The sequence below is a fragment of the Leucopleurus acutus genome, assembly GCF_964270905.1.
Source record: "Leucopleurus acutus genome assembly, chromosome: 4".
Taxonomy (NCBI): domain Eukaryota; kingdom Metazoa; phylum Chordata; class Mammalia; order Artiodactyla; family Delphinidae; genus Leucopleurus; species Leucopleurus acutus.
In genome coordinates, this window is record NC_139146.1 from 64175556 (window position 1) to 64197580 (window position 22025).

General features: G+C 36.1%; 1 protein-coding gene across 2 annotated transcripts in view; it reads left to right on the top strand.

The window, feature by feature from the left end:
• The window catches only part of UBE2K (ubiquitin conjugating enzyme E2 K), an 81538-nt gene that overhangs the window by 30573 nt on the left and 28940 nt on the right, over positions 1-22025 (top strand). Inside the window, exons 2-3 of one of the 2 annotated variants that reach the window (XM_082838850.1) lie at positions 10478-10571; positions 14746-14804. In XM_082838850.1, the coding sequence (XP_082694976.1) occupies positions 10478-10571; positions 14746-14804 (153 nt within the window). Of the gene's footprint in view, positions 1-6343; positions 10572-14745; positions 14805-22025 lie in introns of those variants that run through there. The other variant, XM_082838849.1, reaches the window with a different exon arrangement.

Genomic DNA, 22025 nt, shown 5'->3' on the forward strand with positions numbered 1-22025 from the left:
ATCACTCTATTCTCCTCTAGCTTCCATGAATCCGAAGAGAAGTCTAATGTAACTCTTATCATTGCTCCTGTATAGGCAAGGTGTTTTTTTTTCCTCTGGCTTCTTTCAAGATGTTTTCTTTGTTCTGATTTTCTTCAGTTTGAATATGGTATGCTTAGGTATGGATTTTGGTTTGAACTCTGAGCTTCCTGGATCTGTGATTTGGTATCTGTCATTAATTTAGGGAAATTCTTAGTTATTGCTTCAAATATTTCTTGTTTTCTTCTCCTTCTGGTATTCCCATTACTCATATGTTACACCTTTTGGATATTCTGTTGTCTTTTTCATGTGTTTTTCCTTTGCATTTCAGTTTTGGAAGTTTCTATTGACACTTCTTCTAGCTCACTGATTCTTTCTCCACATTTATGTACTAATGAGTCCATCAAAAGCATTTTTTTTTCTGTCACAATCTTTTTCATTTCTAGCATTTCCTTCTGATTCTTTCTTAGAGAGTCCATCTCTCTGCTTACATTACCCATGTGTTTTGGATGTTGTCAACTCTTTCTGTTACAGCACTTAGCATATTAGTCATAGTTTTAAATTTCCAGTCTAATTCCAACATTTCTGCCATATCTGAGTCTGGTTCTGAGTCTGGTTCTGAGTCTGGTTCTCTGCCTCTTTAAACTGTGTTTTTTGTCTTTTAGTATGCCTTGTAATTTTTTTCTTGAAAGCCAGACATAATGTACTAGAAAAGGAACTATACAAGTAGGTCTTTAGTGTTACCTTTTATGTTTATCTAGCTAGGGTTTAGGCTGTGTTTACGATTTGCAGTAGCTATAGGTGTCAGGCTAGAGGGGGCTGGAGGGTATTGCCCCTCCCTCAGGTTGGTTAGATCTGTTAAAACCCCAATTGATGTTATGCTCTGGTGAAATAGTTTCGCTTGCGGGCAGGCTTTGTTAAGAAGAATCAAATACTCTGGGCTTATTTCTAAATAAAAGAAATGGCTACTTTCTCCCTTCCCTTGCCAGAAGCATGAGGGGATTTTTCTCTGATCTTCACTGTGAAAACCTTGTAGGAATCCTGGAGGTGAAAATTCACAAAAGTGGTAGGGCCCCCTGGGAGTTTTTCACTCTCAAATTTATCCCCACTGTGCCTCCAGCAATGTCAATTACAATTTAGGTTTTCATACTCTGGTAGTGGTTCAAGCAGAGATGCTTGTGAGCTTTTGTTCTGGTTTGTCTTTTTCTGCCCGTTTGTCTCTCCAGTTATGGGGGCTGTGGTTGACCCTGTGACTTCAAGTCTCTGATGGATCTAAGAAGAGTAGTTGATTTTCAGTTTGGACAGTCATTTATTCTTCTCATTTCGGATTTCACCCATTCTACCCCATTCCATCTTCTTCATTACATTATCTGCCATCCTTACTTTTAACGTCTAACTCTACCATAGCTGTGTCATGAGCATTTAAACATACTGTTGAATGGCTATGTTATAAAGAAACCCCACCTTCTGCCCTCTTTCTTCGTCCAAACTACTGCTTTGTTTCTCACTTCCCCCTTTATAGCCAACATTTGGAGTTCTCTCTAATCATGCTCTCCATTTCCTCACCATTCATGACTATCCAGTTAATAATAGTGGGTGTTTTTATCTTTTCACTTTGCAAAGACCTCCCTGCTGCTCAGCCTTTTTAAAGTGTTTCAGTCAGAGCGAAAGTTACATGTGTATGTGTTTAAAATAATTTTCAAACAGCACCATGGTCTCCCATTTACCTCAGATCCATAGTTCTTCGTTTTCCTACCCTCAGAGATCCACCATTGCCAATTTCTTGTATGTGTTTTTGGAAGTTTGTGTGTGTGCACATTCAGGGCTTTCACTGTGAAGAAGATAATTTTTGCTTATTTTTTCTTTGTGCAGTCTTAATAGTAATATATGTAAAGTCTAAAGTCTCTTTGAGTTAAGTGTAAAATAAAAATTCTAAATGGTAAATATTGTGTCATAGTGTAAATGGTGGTATGTATTTCTTACTGGGCAGACACTGGGGCATCCTATAATTGATGGTATCTTCAGAGTTGGTGAAATAGAATGTATATGCCTTGGCTCCTGCATCATCTTTAGAACCAGGCTTTTCTGATTATTAGCTGTGTGTGATCTCTTTGTGTCTTAGTTTCCTTATTGGTAAACACATAAAGTTGTGAGGGTTAAACGAATTATTACATATAAGTCAGTTAGGATACAGCTTATATGGTGTATTAGTTATTATTATTAATCTCTCAGCAACATTAACTACTCTGCTTCTTTTTTTTTTATAAATTATTTACTTTTGGCTGCGTTGGGTCTTCGTTGCTGCGTGCGGGCTTTCTCAAGTTGTGGCAAGCAGGGGCTGCTCTTCGTTGCGATGCGCGGGCTTCTCATTGCGGTGGCTTCTCTTGTTGTGGAGCAATGGCTCTAGGTGCGCAGGCTTCAGTAGTTGTGGTGTGCGGGCTCAGTAGTTGTGGTGCGCGGGCTTCAGTAGTTGTGGTGTGTGGGCTCAGTAGTTGTGGCTTGTGGGCTCTAGAGTGCAGGCTCAGTAGTTGTGGTGCACGGGCTTCGTTGCTCTGTGGCAGGTGGGATCTTCCCGGATCAGGGCTCGATCCCGTGTCCCCTGCACTGGCAGGCGGATTCTTAACCACTGCACCACCAGGGAAGCCCTAACCACTCTTCTCTTTGAAACATTTTTCTTTCTTTGGTGCCAGTGATAACAGAGTATCCTGGATTTTCCTCTTGTTCACCATATCTTCAGCCAAGCTCACTCCTGAACTCTAGACCTGAGTTTTCAACTGTCTACTTGGCCTTTTGGATTTTCGTAAATATCTTTTTTCAACATGTCCAAAGCTGAATTTTTGATTTTCCCTCTTCCCCAAACTCTGACCCCTCAATTTCCCGTTTCCTTATCTTAGTTATTGTTTTACCATCCACCCAGTGGAAAATCAAAACCGTAAGAGTGATCCTTGTTCCCTCCTTAAGATCATACAGTTTTAGTATATAATAACTAAGTTCTATAAATTTTATCTCCTGCCAGTCTTAATTCATCTGCTTCTCTTCATCTCAGTGTACTTTCTAATCACTCTCACTGGATTCCTAACCTTCTTCTCTGTATCTGCTTTAATCTCCCTCCAGGCATTTCCCTCCCACTGCAGCCAGGATGTTTTAAAAGACCCAAATCTGTTTGTCTTGTCACAACTTTTTTTTCTTATTGTTCTTCATGACCCTGCGTAATCTGGCTCCTGCCTACTTTCCCTCCCTCATTTCTGCTCTTTTATTCTGTGTATTCTAGTCACATTGGTGGCTTTTCAATTTCTAAACATGCCAAGTCCTTCCTCGCCTCTACTTCGCACAGGATGAACTTTCTGCCTGAAATGCTGTCATTGCCTAAGTTAAATCGTTTAAAGGTGATTTCCTGAGGGAATCCTCTTCTTAATCATGACTCATGATATCCTATCCTTCATTTAAAAATTATATAATTTGTTGTTTAATACCTTAGAATGAAAACTCTATTTATGGGGATAAGGTAGGTTAGAGAACATTTCTGGTTGATGATTTTACCACCAGTACCTATTTGCCTTGCAAATGGTGGGTACTTAATAAACATTCATGGAATTAGTAGGTTCAGAACTGTAATTATTCTGTATTCTAGATTGTGTGAAGTATGATGACAAAAGTCCAGAAAGTAAAATTTTAATGGCACACTGTTTCTATAATTGGAGAGGCTATTATTTCCTGGTTCTTTGGAGCTACACTGTCCAGTACTGTACCCACTAGCTATGTGTGATTTTTTCTTTTCCTTCAAGTTTAAAAAAAATTATTCTTTTTTTTTTTTTGCGGTATGCGGGCCTCTCACTGTTGTGGCCTCTCCTGTTACGGAGCACAGGCTCCGGACACGCATGCTCAGCAGCCATGGCTCACGGGCCCAGCCGCTCCACGGCATGTGGGATCCTCCCGGACGGGGGCACGAACCCGTGTCCCCTGCATCGTCAGGTGGACTCTCAACCACTGTGCCACCAGGGAAGCCCCAAAATTACTCTTTTAAAAAGTGTATTAGTCAGTGGTTTTTAGTATATTCACAAGGTTGTGCAGTTATTACAAGTATATAATTCCAGAACATTCTTGTCACCCCCAAAAGAATCCCTGATTAACAGATCCTTCCTATTTTCCCCTCCTCCCTGAGAAACCGATATTTTACTTTCTGTTTCTGTGGATCTGCCTATCACATGTGGCTTTAGAACACTTGAAGTGTGGCCATTCCAAATTGCAGGTGCTGTAATTGTAAGTTAGACACTGAATCTTGAAGACTTAGTATTATAAAATGTGAAGTATCTCAGAAATTTTAATTACATATTAAAATAATTTTTAATACATTGGAGGTAAATATTAAAATTAATTTCTCCTGTTTCCTTTTACTCTTTTTAATGTGATTACTAGAAAAATTTAAAAATACATTTGTAAAACACTCCCTCACACCATACACAAAAATAAACTCAAAATGGCTTAAAGACTTAAAATATAAGACATGACACCATAAAATTCCTAGAAGAAAACATAGGCAAAACATTCTCTGGCATAAATTGTACCAGTGTTTTCCTAGGTCAGTCTCCCAAGGCAATAGAATTAAAAGCAAAAATAAACAAATGGGACCTAACCAAACTTAAAAGCTTTTGCATAGCAAAGGAAACCATGAACAAAACGAAAAGACAACCTGTGGACTGGGAGAAGATATTTGCAAATGTTGTGACCAACAAGGGCTTAATTTCCAAAATATACAAACGGCTCATACAGCTCAATAACAAAAAAACCAAACAACCCAATCAAAAAATGGACAGGAAACCTAAATAGACATTTCTCTAACGAAAACATACAGATGACCAGCGGGCACATGAAACAATGCTCAACGTCATTAATTATTAGAGAAGTGCACATCAAAACTACAATGAAGTATCACTTCATACCAGTCAGAATGGCCATCATTAAAAAATCTACAAATTTTAAATGCTGGAGAGGGTGTGGAGAAAAGGGAACCCTCCTATGTTATTGGTGGGACTGTAAATTGGTGCAGCTACTATGGAAAATAGTACGGAGGTTCCTTAAAAAACTAGAGTTGCCATACGATCCAGCAATCCCACTCCTGGGCGTATATCCAGATAAAACTATAATACAGAAAGATACATGCACCCCAGTGTTCATAGCAGCACTATTTACAATAGCCAAGACATGGGAGCAACCTTAATGTTCATCAACAGATGAATGGATAAAAAAAAGTGTATATACATATACACACACGATGGAATACTAGTCCGCCATATAAAGAATGAAATAATTCCATTTGCAGCAACATGGATGGACCTAGAGATTATACTAAGTGAAGTAAGTCAGAGAAAGACAAATATCATATCACTTATATGTGGAACCTAAAGAAATGATACAAATGGGGAATTCCCTGGCGGTCCAGTGGTTAGGACTCAGTGCCTTCACTGAGGTGGCCCGGGTTCAAGCCCTGGTTGGGGAACTAAGATCCCGCAAGTTGCATGCCCCCCGCCCCCCCAAAAAGATGCAAATGAACTTATTTACAAAATAGAAACAGACTTACATAGAAAACAAACTTATGGTTACTAAAGGGGAAGGGGGTGTGGAAGGGATAAATTGGGAGTTTGGGATTAGCAGATACAAACTGCTATATATAAAATAGATAACAACGTCGTACTGTTTAGCACAGGAAACTGTATTAAATATCCTGTAATAAACCATAGTGGAACAGAATATGAAAAAGAATATATATGGGGGCTTCTGTGGTGGTCCAGTGGCTAAGACTGTACACTCCCAATGCAGGGGCCCTGGGTTTGATCCCTGGTTAGGGAGCTAGATCACACATGCTGAAGTAAAGATCCGGAGTGCTGCAACTAAGACCCGACGCAGCCAAATAACTAAATAAATATTTTTTTAAAAAAGCATATATATGGGCTTCCCTGGTGGTGCAGCGGATGAGAATCTGCCTGCTAATGCATGGGACACGGGTTCGAGCCCTGGTCTGGGAGGATCCCACATGCCACGGAGCAGCTAGGCCCGTGAGCCACAACTACTGAGCCTGCGCGTCTGGAGCCTGTGCTCTGCAACAGGAGAGGCCGCGATAGTGAGAGGCCCGCGCACCGAGATGAAGAATGGCCCCCGCTTGCCACAACTAGAGAAAGCCCTCGCACAGAAGCAAAGACCCAACACAGCAAAAATAAATACATAAATTTAAAAAAAAAAAGAAAAGAGAAAGAGAAATGGTCATATAGTTACCATTTTTAAAAAAAAGCATATATAAGTATAACTGAATCACTTTGCTGTATACCAGAAGCTAACACAACATTGTAAATCAACTATATTTCAATTAAAAAAATACAATCACTTTTGAATAACTGGAAAAAAATAAAGTACATTTGTGGCTTATGTTATATTTCTATTGGATAGCACTGGTCTAGAATTTGGTTTTTAGTAAGGACCACAAATGTGTCCCCATGGCCTCAGTTTCCCATTTTTCTTCTAGTCTCTTAGTTTCCATGTCAGCCCTGCTTTGGAAATGTGAATGTCCCAAGTTTCAGGTTTTTAACTGCTTAGGAGGTGGAAATGTTTCTTCTTGAGCCCTAGAATAGTAGGGGAAACATAAGTCATTTATGTTAAATTATGAGAAAGTAATGGCAAGTGTTAAACAAGCCTCATTTCCAACAAATGAGGAAGAATTGAATTTCACATTTATTTACATGATAATAATGAGCAGTGTTCCTGAATTTTGGTAGTAGTGATTTGACTAGGAAACAAATTGTTTTTTTAATAGCATATGAGAATTATCTATAACTTTAGGAGTCATTTAGAATTATATTTGCTTATCTGAAATTTGGATTTAAATTATATTTTAGAAAACTTTTTCCAGAATAAATAGAAGAGAGGCTAAAGTGATAAATTATTCCTTTAAAGTATAATATTTGCTTTATGTAGAAGTTTTCTGCTCCAACATCATTATCAAAAGTCAACATATTGAAGTGTTAAATGGCTACTATACATTCAGCATTTACTATTTGGTAGGCATTAATATTGTATTCATTAAATTCCCCTATGAACTGTATGTGGTAGGTACTATTATAATTCCCAATTGACTGAGGATGAAACTGAGGTATGGAGTGGTTAGTTAACTTGCTCAAGGTCACATAGGTAGTACGTTTTAAACAGGTTAAACAACAGTAGCTTATACTTAGTGCTTTCTCAATAAAATCTATCAATTTTTAGTTTTTCCCAGGAGAATGTAAGCTCCAAGTGGGTAGGGACTTAGTTTTGTCACTTAGTTGTTTCACTGACAGTTGAGATTGCTTTCTGGCATGTAGTAGATCCCAGGAATTATTTGAAAGAATTTTGTGATGATGATTATGTCAGTTCATCAAGAGACTTGGCCTTGAGAATCTACTAGAATTGCTTTAAATTTTGCACTGTTGCTTATTAGCAGTAATGTTCGTTTATCTACCACTTCCAAATTAACTTCAGTGTTATGTACTGTTTGGCATACTTTATGCATGTTATATCTTAATAAGATATTTAATAAAAAATTGTTTACTAGGAGCTGTAGCTTTTGTTCATCTCTTTTCCTTTTATGTGTTGGAAATGCATTGGAGCCACAAGGAAACGTAAGAAAAATCAAGACTACCAGAGGTCCCACTGTGTGTTCAGATAAGTTGGGAGAAGAAAATATAGTAAAGCAACTTTCCAACAGTTCTTAGAAAAAATAGTATAGTGATAAAACAATTCAAGGTTTCATCCGAAAGCCTCAGCCTCCCTGGTTGTTGCAGTCATTAAAATCGAAAACACATTATTTATTTTTAGAAATTACAGTTTCCATTCTTAGTTTGGAAACAGACCTGTGAAATAAATTTTATAAAATAGGGCTTTGAAATCAAAGGTTTTTGTAATTAATAGTGTTAGGAGAAGGGTAACTATGCTACTTCTATCCAGGAAATTTTCATTTAATTCTGAGGTGTATTCTCATTTTACAATAATAAAATTGAGAGTTAGATGGTGACTTACCTGAATTAACATCACAAATAAGTGGCGGAACTGGGAATCACCTCACATCTGTCTGACTTCCAAGGCCATGATTTTTTAAAATACTGTCTGTCATTTTGCTGTTTTCCATTTTTTCCCCTTTCAGTTCTTGAGTCTTAAAGTGGGATTTTAAGTTATTTTGTGTGGGCAGTGGGGATGGAGTTTTGGATTGTGGAAATACTGGATGTTTGAATTAAAGTATGGATGTAATAAATGATAATTGTTGCGTGATAGAAAAATTAAGCTGTGAAAAATCTGTCTTTAACTTGCCATTTTCTTTTTATCTTTGGTTATCTGTGGATAAAAACCCTACCCTAGAACATAGAATACTTTATAATGGGATTCATCATGGTGATTGTATTTTCTTGAGTTTTTAGTAAATTTTTCATACACGAATAGTGTTCTTTCCCTAGAGTGAAAAAAAGACTCACTTTTCTCTGAATTACAATTTTGGGGGAATGAGGACAGAGGTAATATTTGTTTATTAATATTTGTTTACTTAGCATTTTACTAAACAAACAGTTGGGGACAATCTAGAAGGCAGCTTTTCTAATTTGTTACTTCTTTCTACCCTTCCCGAAACTTCAGTGTAGTAAGTGTCCTTTAGTATCCTGCCATTTTAGGATTATTTACTTCTTTTGGGGAAGGGAATATTGTGGGAACCTTATAGAGAACTTTGAAACCATTCACGATTTGCAAGATTCGGTTACTCTTGTTTCCCTTAGAAATCGTAGGGGAGAAAAATAGATGTCTGTAAGTTACACTTTTGGTTTCTTAAATTGGTCGGTGAACGAACGTCTGGTGCCTATGATTTTCAGTTTAACATTAATTCCTGTGCTTACTGGAAAAAGTATTTTACCATTACTAAAATTGTACATTTCATCCTCTTCTGAAAATACCAAGGATGATAATGATTTTTTTAGGGCACAGGAAGAAGTTCCCCGTTATGCATATTTATAATTAAATTTAATTTGGGGGTAAAATTATCTTCAGAAAAATATGAAATACTTTAATCCCAAATGTAGAAAAAGGTTATGAAATAAACCAGTACTAGTTAAAATGCATAAAGTAAGTTTTTTAATCCTATGTTCTTATTAAAAGATAAGATAAATTAGGAGTCATTAAATCTTTAAAATTTGAGTTTTAAATTATGTATTTTTTCTGTACTTAACGTTCGGTACTAAACTGTTTAGTACAGAGAAAGTGAAAATGATGGTATCTTCTCCTGGGGGTGAGGGGAGGAAGTCAGGGACCTTAAAACAATAATTCCTACACTGTTTCATCCAGTAAGCAAGTTTAAGAAGGTGGGTTCAAAAGCAAAAATTTACTTTTGAAATCTTGTCGGGCTTTCTTTCATAAGAGTACATGTGTCACTTAGGTATAAAGTGTAAAGTACAAAATAAGTAGATGTAGATAAATATAAAAATCCTAACCAAAAAATGAAAGGAGAGCTTTGTATATTAAGGATTTATGTTTTAAAAAATTGAGAAAAGGGGAGGATCATTGTGTTTGGTGAATAGACTAGTAAGGTCCTGGGGTAGGTTACATAATGTAAGCGGAGAGCCCATTTGCAGGCAGGTACTTGGGAGCGTTAAAGTGAATCCCACTGGAAGGTTTCCTGAATCATGATCACTGTTTACTATGAGAAGGGATTGTTAAAGATTATTGAGAGATTGAAGTGATAATATTGATATGACAGTACTTTGAGAAGTGTAAAGTACAAAATAATTAGCTGTAGATAAATATAAAAATCTGTTTTGAGAAGTAAGTAATTGCCATTGAAGTAAACTAAGCAGAAAAACAGTTTGAGGAAGGCATTAGAAGATTCTGTTGAGGCATTAAGGCTTTAGGAATTATTGTGGAAAGCGATATTAATTAGACACTTAGAGCTTTCATCATCCTGGTTGATGGTGTAGTATTTCAGTTAACCTAAACATCTAGAAATTTAAGTGAGAGCTTATAGCCTAAATAGTTTTTAATGATCTTGAATTTTCTGTTGGGGCTAGAACCCATGTAGCCCGGGGGTATCGAATTGCAGAGTTCATCTACAGATGAATAGAATTATCACTTTGGACCTAACACACATGAACTCAGCAAATATAAAATAAAGGTGTCTGCTAGTTTTCTCAAAACATTCCTATAAAGTCAACCAGACATTGTACTGTTGTTCAAAGTGGTGTTATGTCATTAAAAACATTGCAGTTAAAATTTGTTAGTATTTTTGTTTTAAATATTCAGATTGGCTAATTACGTTCTAGAAAAGCAGACTATTATTTTTACTAGAGCAGATAAGCTTATGAAAGAGCGTGTTTCAAAATTTTTTATAGGTAATACTTTAATAAAAATAGGCCTTTTTCTTGCTGATATAACTAACATTTATTTTCTGTTTATTTTTAAGACGAGCAAAAATCAAATTAAAGTAGATCTTGTAGATGAGAATTTTACAGAATTAAGAGGAGAAATAGCAGGACCTCCAGACACACCATATGAAGGCAAGTACTTTTTTCTGTATCAAAATATTGTGCATATTAGAACTTGTCCGAAACATTAAATCAGAATAATCTCAAGCATTTATAAACTACGTGAAAGGTAACTTCATTTGGCTTAAGGATATATACAGCAGTTTTTAAATAATAAATTTAGATACTTATCTAGACTGATTTTTCTTACTGAATTTTAGCTAATTTTTTTCTTTTTCCAAAGAGCCAAGTTACAGGTTATATTATGTTAGAATCTAACAGTATAAAACAAATAGCATGTTAAGACTTTAACTTATATGGACTCTCAGTTACCCTTCATATGGTATCTGTAAACAAACCTTGCCTTAAATTTCTGACTTATGTTAATTTTTAAAGAAAAGCTTCTCTCCCCTGTTTGTCATTTAGCATGTAATTTACTCATATGTCTTCATACAGGCTGTATTCCAAATATTTAATTTTCTTTATTCAGGAAAGCTTTGAGTGATCGTTTCAAGACATATAGAAAGGAGACAGTTTTGCTGAACTCTATGTTTACAAACTAAGTCTATAGCTACTTTAGACCATGGAATTGGGTGGTAAGATACAGAAAGAAGCTTTATAGCTTTTTATTTCCTCATTAGGCAGATCTTCAGTAGTGAGTATTACTGTAAATTTGGATTATATAGCATAACCAAGATTCTTGCATATAATAAGCATTCAAATATTTGTTTAATGGAAATCGTCATGGAATTTGTAGTAGTAGCACTTATTGAGTTCTTACTTGTTAGAGGTTTATGTGTACTTTCTCATTCACTCCTTATAACCAATCTTAAGAGGTAAGTACGGTTATCACTGTTTCATAGATAAAGAAACTTAACCTCAGGAAAGTTAAGTAACTTGGCTAAGACATCTAAGCAGCACAGCTGGGATTTGAGTCCTAATAGCCATTGACTCCAAAGCCTGTGTTTCTAATCACTTTCTGCTCTTGAATAAATCAGGATTGATTGAATATTGGAAGTGGTGGTTATGTCTCCTTTGAATGTAGTGGTTCTACAATTCTGTAATGAACAGTTACCCAAAATTTTTCAGAAAAATTCAACGTTCTAGACTGTGTTTCTCTTTTCATTCAAAGTTTTAAAGACCCTAGAATGTCTTTAGCACATTCTACCAAATCTTAAATGACAATATTTTATTTTCTGTTTTATAGTTCATATGAGCCATTTCTGGACTTATTTAATTTTGTATATTGTTTTATGAGTGCCTCCTGTATGCCAGGCCTCATCTGGATGCTTTCATGGATGCTATTCATTTAGTCCTTTTGACAGTTGTTAGATGGAGAAGAGATCTTTAGTTATCTTATAAAAATCAAGTTCGTCCTTAATAGCAGATATTGTTTGTAATGATATACAAGCTTCTTCTTGAAGGCATATATTATAAATATTCTTGAATTACTTTTTAGGTTGTTTAGATGTATTTTTGAAAGATATTAGGGCAGTAGCATTATCACCATGGAGCTCTTCCAGTAAATTGATATTTATAAACAAGAGATCTCCTGAACTAGGCAGAATGTTTATTACCTTCTTAGCAACCCTTAATAAAGGTACATGAATTTTTAAAAAATTGGACAATACTTATTTGTAGGATGATTAAATTATAACTATACCACATTCATTAGTTAGAAACAAGTTTGGTCATTTTTAAGTGCTTATGTCTGCTGCTGCCACTAAATGAGACATTAATGTTTGATAAGATTAGTTTTAATATGCTTCTTGGGTATATATTTGAAGTAGATAAACTTAAATTGCATTTTATCATAAAACTATTGAAGTTGTTCATTTTGTTTAAGAAAAGCACATTTGAGGGCATAAACTTAGATACTTTTTTTGAAATACGAACAGGGGTAAAATATTTTGCTAATATTTATCTCAGGACTCTTGCTAAATTTTGAGGGATTTTTTTTTGAAGGTTTTTGTTGTTGTTGTTTTATCTCAATAGCCAGGGCAAAAGTTTACATGTGGAATGTTAAATTGTTAATAACATCATTAAGAAATCAGGTAGCTATTTTATGTAGTGTTAAAAGTAATCAGATTGAGTTAAAATGACCGTATTGTACATGTTTTCTTCTTTTGCCTTAACGGCTCAGTGGCAGAGGAACAATTTAGTTCTTGAGGCTTTGTACCTAAGAGTTGTTTTAAATTTATGAAATCATTCTTGGTATTTTTTGAAAAATTCATCCCTTCCCCATTTAAAGATTATAAATGTGTGGTAGTAAAAGCTGTTCTTCAAGAAGTAAATGTTTTATAGTGAAAACTGTTATGATAATAATAATGTAGTTATCATAAAGCTCCCTTAGTTGTGTTACTCTGATATATATCAAATAATGCTGTGGTTAATGCTGTATTGATTATATATTGAAGTTGTCAAATAATGCAAGACAGAGCATACCAATAGCATATGGAGTAGAAATAGGATTTGGGGGACTCTAGGGTCCAGCATTATTTATGTAGTATTTCAGGGCTCTCACACTGCTCCTAAGAGATTGTTTTGGACATTCAAGAAGGAAAAACTTTATATGAAAGGTTATAGAGACAGTAATTTGGAATTTAATGAAAAAAGTAAGATTCATAGGAATGAAAATGAAGAATGTACACATTACTCAGGCTAAATTTATTATACCTATATTTGAAGCTAGCATTTATAACTCTGAATATAAACAGTTATCTCTGTATACACAAAAATTTCTTGAGGTACTCTTCTCTTACCTGTCTTTTTTTGTTTCTTTTTTTTTTTTTTACTTCTTTCCTTTATATTTCACTGCTGCTGTATTCTGTGTGCTTCAGGCATCTAGTTCAACTTGTGCATTAGTCAGTATGGGATTCTATTAAAAGGAATAAGCAAGAAAAGAAGAATTGGCACCAAAAGGGCTTGAAGAAAGTGGTACCAAGTGAATTGCTCTTTTGTTTTTTTCTTAGATCCACATTCATCTGTTCTAACAATGAAGGAAGTGGCAGGATATACTGAGAATTGAGTGTACGGAATTTTGAAGTCAGTAGCGTTCCTAGAGCACAATTACTGTTTTTGTTTTATTACTTTTTATTATGGAAAATTTCAGATATATACAGAAGGCAAAAACCTCCAGGCACTCATCAGCCAGCTTTAATAACTATCATTTCATGGCCAGTCTTTGATGTAATTCATCCCTTGATTATTTTGAAGCAAATCCCAGGCATAGTTTCATATATAAATATTTCACTAGCTCAGTTTTATTTGCTGTATTTTGGAATGATAAATATTCTTTGGTAATGGATCATAAAATCTTAGAATTGGAAGGTTCCGTAGAGTTAGGATTCAAATCCAGTCTGCCATCCAGTGCAAGATTCCCCCTTCAGAGTTTCCTGAGAAGCAGTTATCCTCCCCCTTTAATATCCTAGTTATGGGAAGCTAGATAAACTTAAAAAAAAAAGTACTTATTTAGCTGCTAGTTGCTCAAGATAACTTCAGACCAAAATGGAATGTTGCCTACTGTTTATATGTTACTGGTTAGAACAGTCTCTTTGTATACCCATTTACAGGAAGAGACTAGGTTTTTGTCTTTATTCCTGCCTCTTGTCTTACTATTGAATTTTGTTTTTTAAATTTTAACAAGAAGTGTTGGCATTTAATTTAATGTCCCAGATTAAAACTTTGGGACATTTTTGCGTTTGAGAGAACCAGCTAGAAGTAGATTTTTCAGTTTTTGGCGTAATCTGTGTATCCTTTTTCTTTGTACCACCTATGCCTTTATACTTCCCTATCTTCTTTCTTTTTTTCTTCTTTTCCTTTTTTCTTTCCATTTTTTCCTGTTCTTTAGCAACACTTATCAGTGTGGACTAAAGGAAACAAAAAGAGATGGAACCTGTGCTACGTAATTGTTCCAGTGAAGTCTTTGGCATTGGATCGTCTGTGGATTTAATGTATTCATCCATCTCTCCAATTATTCACTGATAAACTAATATCAGTTTAAAATGGGTATTCTGTATGCTTTAAATAACCTTTAAATTAAAAACTAGTGCTTTTGTTTATTTCCTTTTTGGGTTTCAGCTTTAAAATGAATCTGTTGTAATTGACTATAAAATAGTATATGTTTTGAAAAGTTCTATCACTATATTTGGCTTTACATATTTGAGGTGAGCAGCACTGTTAACTTTCTGTTTTCCCCATTTTTTAGGAGGAAGATATCAACTAGAGATTAAAATACCAGAAACATATCCATTTAATCCCCCTAAGGTATTGTAAGCCTATTTTTGTGCATGAACTTTTTCTTGGCTCGTTTAATTAATATGTACTTTGTGTTTATTAAAATTACAAATTTTTTAGTTGTTTACTGTGTAAATTTAGCATGGACAAGATGTCAGGTAATGACAGATGGTTTGCTTCTGGAATTAGAATGAAAAGTAAGCTTACTCAGAGGCATCTAGTAATGGCTTTAGACAGGAATAGGATGTGTATCTGACAACGGCTTAAATTCTGGGTCTGGAAAAACTTATAGTGTTCCCAAATTTAGAGAATCCTTATACAAGTCCTTATTTGCCTCAGAGAAGTATATTTTTTAGGGAAGAGAGTACTCTGACTTTATTCAACAATTATTTGAGTACTTTGTGCCAATATAGCAATAAGTAAGACTTACACTGCTGTCCTTGCTTTCATGGAGCTCATGTTCTAGTGGGGGGAAAAATGAACAAATCATTGCAACTGTGATGAATGTTAAAAGAGGAAACAATAATCTAGGATTGTGTATAACAAGGGGAACTAACCTAAACTTATTTTTTGACTGAATTGCTTCCTTTATGTCTTTACTTTTGCTATCATCACCATTTTAGTTTAGGCATTCAGCTTTATTACTGCGCCTGTTTTGCCTATTATTTGATCACCCTTTCATCTTTGCCATACTATTCATTCTTTGCACTGTTGTTCTATAAATCTTCCTAAAGTGCAGTTTTGATCATGTTTCTTTTCTTTCCTTGTTAATAGTCTGAACTCCTTAGCTGGGCATTTAAAAGCTCCTGTAACCTGACCTTAGTCTTTTTTTCCATCCTAATCTTCTGCTGCCCTCACCCACAATATGAGTTTCTTTTTCTCCAGCCTAGATTATTTGCTGTTTGTAGGTTAATGCTTATTCTTTCACACTTCCCTGTCATTTTCACTTGAACCATTGTCCCTGTCATTTAAAATTCTACTTTTCTTTTGAGGTCTAGGTAAAGTATCACTTTCTCCATTACGCTGTGCCTGTCAAAATGTTTCTCCCTCTACTCCCAATAGCATTTTATGTAATTTATATAGTACCACCACAATTACAGTACCAATTAATGTATTGTATTATTTGGGGATATGTATCTTTCACTAGCTTTTGTGCTCCTGAGGTCAAAGACCACGGCTTAATACACCTTTGTATTTTCTATGGCTCCTGAAAGTATACTGTCCCTTGAGCATATGATAGTAGTCACTCAGAAAATGTTCCAGAATTCATTCATTCAGCCTACTGGTTGTCCCCCATTTAAGAATATAGACACAGCAGTGGAAGTTCCAGGGTGAAGTTGAGTCACCTACCAGTTTGAGGTGCCTGTTATCCTGTTGTTTATGTATATCTATTTTCTGATAAGCCTGGTTGATGTTTTTAAATTGTGGTAAAGTATACATAACATAAAATTTACTATTTTAAACATTTTTAAGTGTGCAGTCTAGTGGCACTTAAGCACATTCACATTGTTTTCTGTGTATCACCACCATCCATTTCCAGAACATTTTCATCTTCCCTGCTGAACAGTAACTCCCTGATATTCCATGCTGGTAACCACTGTTATATTTTTTCTCTATGAATTTTTCCTACCCTAGGTACCTCATTTAAGTGGAATCATACGATTTTTGTCCTTCTGTACCTGGCTCATTTCACTTAGTATAATATCTTTAAGGTTCATCCATATTATAAGTTGTGGCAGAATGCCATTCCTTTTTAAGGCTTAATAGTATTCCCTTGTACATACCCACCACATTTTGTTTATCCCTTTAACCATCGATGGACATTTTGGTTGTTTCTACCTTTTAAGCCTGGTTGATTTTTTTTTTTTTTTTTTTGCTTTTTATAAAAGTAGTTTGTGTTTGTTGTAGAAATTTTTTTTTTAATAAATTTATTTATTTTATTTTTGGCTGTGTTGGGTCTTTGTTGCTGCGCGTGGGCTTTCTCTACTTGCGGCAAGCAGGGTTACCCTTCGTTGTGGTGCATGGGCTTCCCACTGTGGTGGCTTCTCTTGTTGTGGAGCATGGGCTCTGGGTGCACGGGCTTCAGTAGTTGTGGCTCGTGGGCCCCAGAGCGCAGGCTCAGTAGTTGTGGTGCACGGGCTTAGGTGCTCCGCGGCATGTGGGATCTTCCCGGACCAGGGCTTGAACCTGTGTCCCCTGCATTGGCAGGCGGATTCTTAACCACTGTGCCACTAGGGAAGCCCCTGTTGTAGAAATTTGAATAGTGAAGAATTAAAAGAACATTTTTTTTTTTCCAGTATGACCACTTGGAGATGACCACTATTAAGCTTTCATCTTACATTTGTGACTTAATTTTCATCCTTACCCTAGTTACCCTCCACTAGGTAATCTTGGTTGTCAGTGTGATCATTAGAATGAGTAGTAGTGACTTGAGGTTACTTTAATTATAGAATACTGTAAATTTAAGAAAAGAGGATTTTAAAATGTTTCGAGATAAGGATGACCTCAAAGCCTAAAAAAATTTTAATGGAAATGAGGGAAGAAAGAAAAGATCTCAAGAGAGACTGCTCTCAACCACTATATTTTTACTATTAAATAATGATAGTAGCAGTTGTCACTTGTTTTGTGCTAGGAATTTTATATGCCTTTCCTGAAAGTCTTCATAACAGTCTTAATGAATGAGGGAACTGAGGCTTAGAGGTTAAATAGAAACTAGATCCTGTAAGGCCCACTGTGCTCTACTTCTTGTTTCTAATGAGGAAGGAATAAGGGCAAAATCTCTGAAACGGTCAATATGACTCTACCAAGAACAAAAATAATCAACCACAGTTCAAATCTTACTTCTGGCATTTAACTGGCTTCTTGATTTTAGGCAAGCTATCTAACCACTGTGTGTTTCCTCATTTGTAAAATCCTTTGAAAGGATTATGCAGATTAAAAGAGTAGTCCATTTAAAAAACAATACTTCAATAATTCTATGAAATATTTTTTCATATTTTTAACATCTCTGAAATCAGGATATATCTTTCAGTGGATGAGATGTTATAACTTAATTGGCAGAGTTTTTTTCTTTCTCAAGGTACATAAAATAATGGTGTATTGAATAATTGATGGTACCTGAGATTCAGTGAAATACAATACTTAGAACAGTGCCTGCTCAGACTAAGCATGCTGTAAATATTAGCTAGCATTAACCAGTGACTACCACCCTAAGAAGGCCTTCTTGAAGTAGTCTGTTGGCTTCCCTCTGCAACGTTGTAAAATACAGTAGCATTGATGCTTAAATTTCCTCTTTAATTTGAAATTCTCATACGTTACTGGTAGGAATGTAAAGTGTTGGAGCTGGCTTTGAAAAATATTTTGGTCAAAATGGTAAACGTAGAGTTATCTTATGACCTAGCAGTTCTACTTCTACAACACTTATTTCTTTTTTAAATTTATTTTTTATTGAAAAAAAAATGGTTAGATGCCACAAAGTAGGTGTCAGTGCCTTAACCATATGCATGTTGTCAGGCCCGAGAGCTTCTTCCATCCTTGTCGAGGGCAGTGCTAACCTTCTCTCCTTTCATACAACACATAGCAGTTCTACTTCTAGATATCTACTCAATAGAAACAAAAACGTGTCCACACAACTTGCACACAAATGTTCATACCAGCACTATTCATAACTGCCAAAAAATGGAAGTGCACTAAATGTCCATCAACTGAATGGAAAAATTAAATGTGGTATATCCATACCACATTTGGTTATAAAAGTGATAAAAGTGCTGATATGTGCTACAAAATAGATGAACTTTCAAAACATCACGCTAAATGAAAAAGCCAGGCACAAAAAGCCACACATTGTATGATTTCATTTATATGAACATTAGAAGAGGCAAATCACAGTGAAAAAAAAGTAGACTGGTGGTTGCCTAGGGCTGGAGGAGTGTGGAGGAATGGGGAGTGACTGCTGTTGGTTACGTAGTTTCTTTTTTTTAAAATTAATTCATTTTCAAATTGTTTATTTACAGTTTATAGAAATACAATTCGTTTATTTTAATTTAATTTTATTTTTAATTAATTTATTCATTTTTTCGCTGTGTTGGATCTTCGTTGCTTTGAGCAGGCTTTCTGTAGTTGCAGTGAGCGGGGGCTACTCTTCATTGTGGTGCGCGGGCTTCTCATTGCGGTGTCATCTTTTGTTGTGGAGCACGGGCTCTAGGTGCGTGGGCTTCAGTAGTTCTAGCACACGGGCTCAGTAGCTGTGGCGCACAGGCTTAGTTGCTCCACGACATGTGGGGTCTTCCCGGACCAGGGCTCAAACCCGTGCCCCCTGCATTGGCAGGTGGATTCTTAACCACTGCGCCACCAGGGAAGCCCAGTTGTTGTTGTTGTTTTTTAAATAAATAAATAATTATTTTGCTGCGCCGGGTCTTAGTTGCGGCTTGCAGGATCTAGTTCCCTGACCGGGGGTCAAACCTGGGCTCCCTGCATTGGGAGTGTGGAGTCTTAACCACTGGACCCCCGGGGAAGTCCCTGTAGTTTCTTTTTGAGGTGTTGAAATGGTCAAAAATTAGATTTTGGTGATGGTTGCACAACTGTGAATGTACTAACCACCATGAAGTTGTGCACTTTAAATGGGGGCAAATTATTGTCTCAATAAAAGTGTTTATTTCCCTCTGTAGTCTGTAAATGTAAATCAAAAGTGATTGCATAGTTCTGGTTCTGTCTTAGGCACTTGATACATTATTTCATTTAATCTTTGAAATCACTATTGTATTAACACTTCCTCCTCCCACCTTTTTCAGAAAAGCAAGAAAAATGGACTAAAAACATAAGAACTGAGGTTTGTCTGATGTTTTTGCTACTAGTTCATGTTGCTCTTCAGGCCACTACTGTCTTAATTCCAGCCATACCATGTTGAAGTAACTTCAAGATTTAGAAAGGTCTTCCTTCAGTCAACCCACATTTGTCTCCCTCTGGCTTCTACCAGTTAGTTATACTTGGAATTTAGTATTCTTTTAAATATGGTACTCCTCCCATTTATGGCCATAAGCTTTTGGAGTAGATGCTAATTAATGTTGATAAATATGTTCTAGATATTTACTACATTAGATTTGAATTTTGACTGGTAGATAATGATGGAAAGAGTGGGGAATATTTGTGTAAATTTCTTGCATAATTATGTTCACATATGTTTAATATGTAGCCTCAGGTTTAATTTTAAGCCTTCTGAGGTAAAAGTATTGACGTTAACTATCATGTTCTCACTACTGTGCAGCTAAAATTGCACCCAGTTGAAAACTTACATTGTTTTATCTTAACATGGTTACAGAGTATTTTTTTATTACTCTGCAATAAACTATTGACCTGAAGAGCAGAAGGTTTACTTCTGAACAGAGAAGATGTATCTTTGAATCAGCTGAGTATAGGATAGAAGAAGTTTGATTCAATGCATACTTTATTTATTTTTAAAATTTATTTTATTTTATTTATTTATTTTTGGCTTCATTGGGTCTTTGTTGCTGCACGCGGACTTTCTCTAGTTGTGGCGAGTGGGGCTACTCTTCATTGTGGTGCACGGGTTTCTCATTGTGGTGGCTTCTTGTGTTGCAGAGCATGGACTCTAGGCACGTGGGCTCAGTAGTTGTGGCTCGCGGGCTCTAGAGCGCAGGCTCAGTAGTTGTGGTGCACAGGCTTAGTTGCTCCGCAGCATGTGGGATCTTCCCGGACCAGGGCTCGAACCCATGTCCCCTGCATTGGCAGGCAGATTCTTAACCACTGCACCACCAGGGAAGCCCACATACTTTATTTATTTATTTATTTTTAATTGCTTTACAATGGTGTGTTAGTTTCTGCTTTATAACAAAGTGAATCAGTTATACATATACATATGTTCCCATATGTCTTCCCTCTTGCATCTCCCTCCCTCCCACCCTCCCTATCCCACCCCTCCAGGCTGTCAAAAAGCACCGAGCCAATATCCCTGTGCCATGCGGCTGCTTCCCACTAGCTATCTACCTTACTACGTTTGTTAGTGTGTATATGTCCATGACTCTCTCTCGCCCTGTCACAGCTCACCCTTCCCCCTCCCCCATATCCTCAAGTCCGTTCTCCAGTAGGTCTGCATCTTTATTCCTGTCTTACCCCTAGGTTCTTCATGACATTTATTTTCTTAAATTCCATATATATGTGTTAGCATATGGTATTTGTCTTTTTCTTTCTGACTTACTTCACTCTGTATGACAGACTCTAGGTCTATCCACCTCATTACAGCTCAGTTTCGTTTCTTTTTATGGCTGAGTAATATTCCATTGTATATATGTGCCACATCTTCTTTATCCATTCATCCGATGATGGGCACTTAGGTTGTTTCCATCTCCGGGCTATTGTAAATAGAGCTGCAATGAACATTTTGGTACATGACTCTTTTTGAATTTTGGTTTTCTCAGGGTATATGCCCAGTAGTGGGATTGCTGGGTCATATGGTAGTTCTATTTGTAGTTTTTTAAGGAACCTCCATACTGTTCTCCATAGTGGCTGAACCAATTCACATTCCCACCAGCAGTGCAAGAGTGTTCCCTTTTCTCCACACCCTCTCCAGCATTTATTGTTTCTAGATTTTTTGATGATGGCCATTCTGACTGGTGTGAGATGATACCTCATTGTAGTTTTGATTTGCATTTCTCTAATGATTAGTGATGTTGAGCATTCTTTCATGTGTTTGTTGGCCACATACTTTATTTTTAAGTAAGTTGTAATAATATTCTACGAATGAAAACCCCATTAAATTAGGAAAACTCTAGCTCAGTGATTTGTCGAACTTACTATTGGAGATTAGGTTGTGAATTTTCCTCTTTTTCCTTTGTGTTATAAGTACTTTTATATATGAAATTGAGTATAAATACCGATGCTAATAGCCTTCAATGAGTCTTCCCTTCTGCACATGCATATTTAAAATAAAATAGCATTTTCTTTTGTACAATAAGTTAGTTAAAGCAGGTTTAATATTGTAACTTCCTTGAGTTCCAAGCTTGAAATTGGAAATTCCTGATGGAAATAGAGCTCACATCTACCATGAGGTGGAAGGTAAAATATTTGTTGAACTAAAGAGTGCATAAATATAGGCTGCATCCTGTGGGAGGAGATAAGATTACTGATGATGGTGTACCAATATAAATAACTAAGAATCGTCCCCTAAGAATCGTCCCCTTCCTTTATTTCAGTCTGGTAACACTGTGTACATAGTGTTAAGATTTTTGTTTCTAA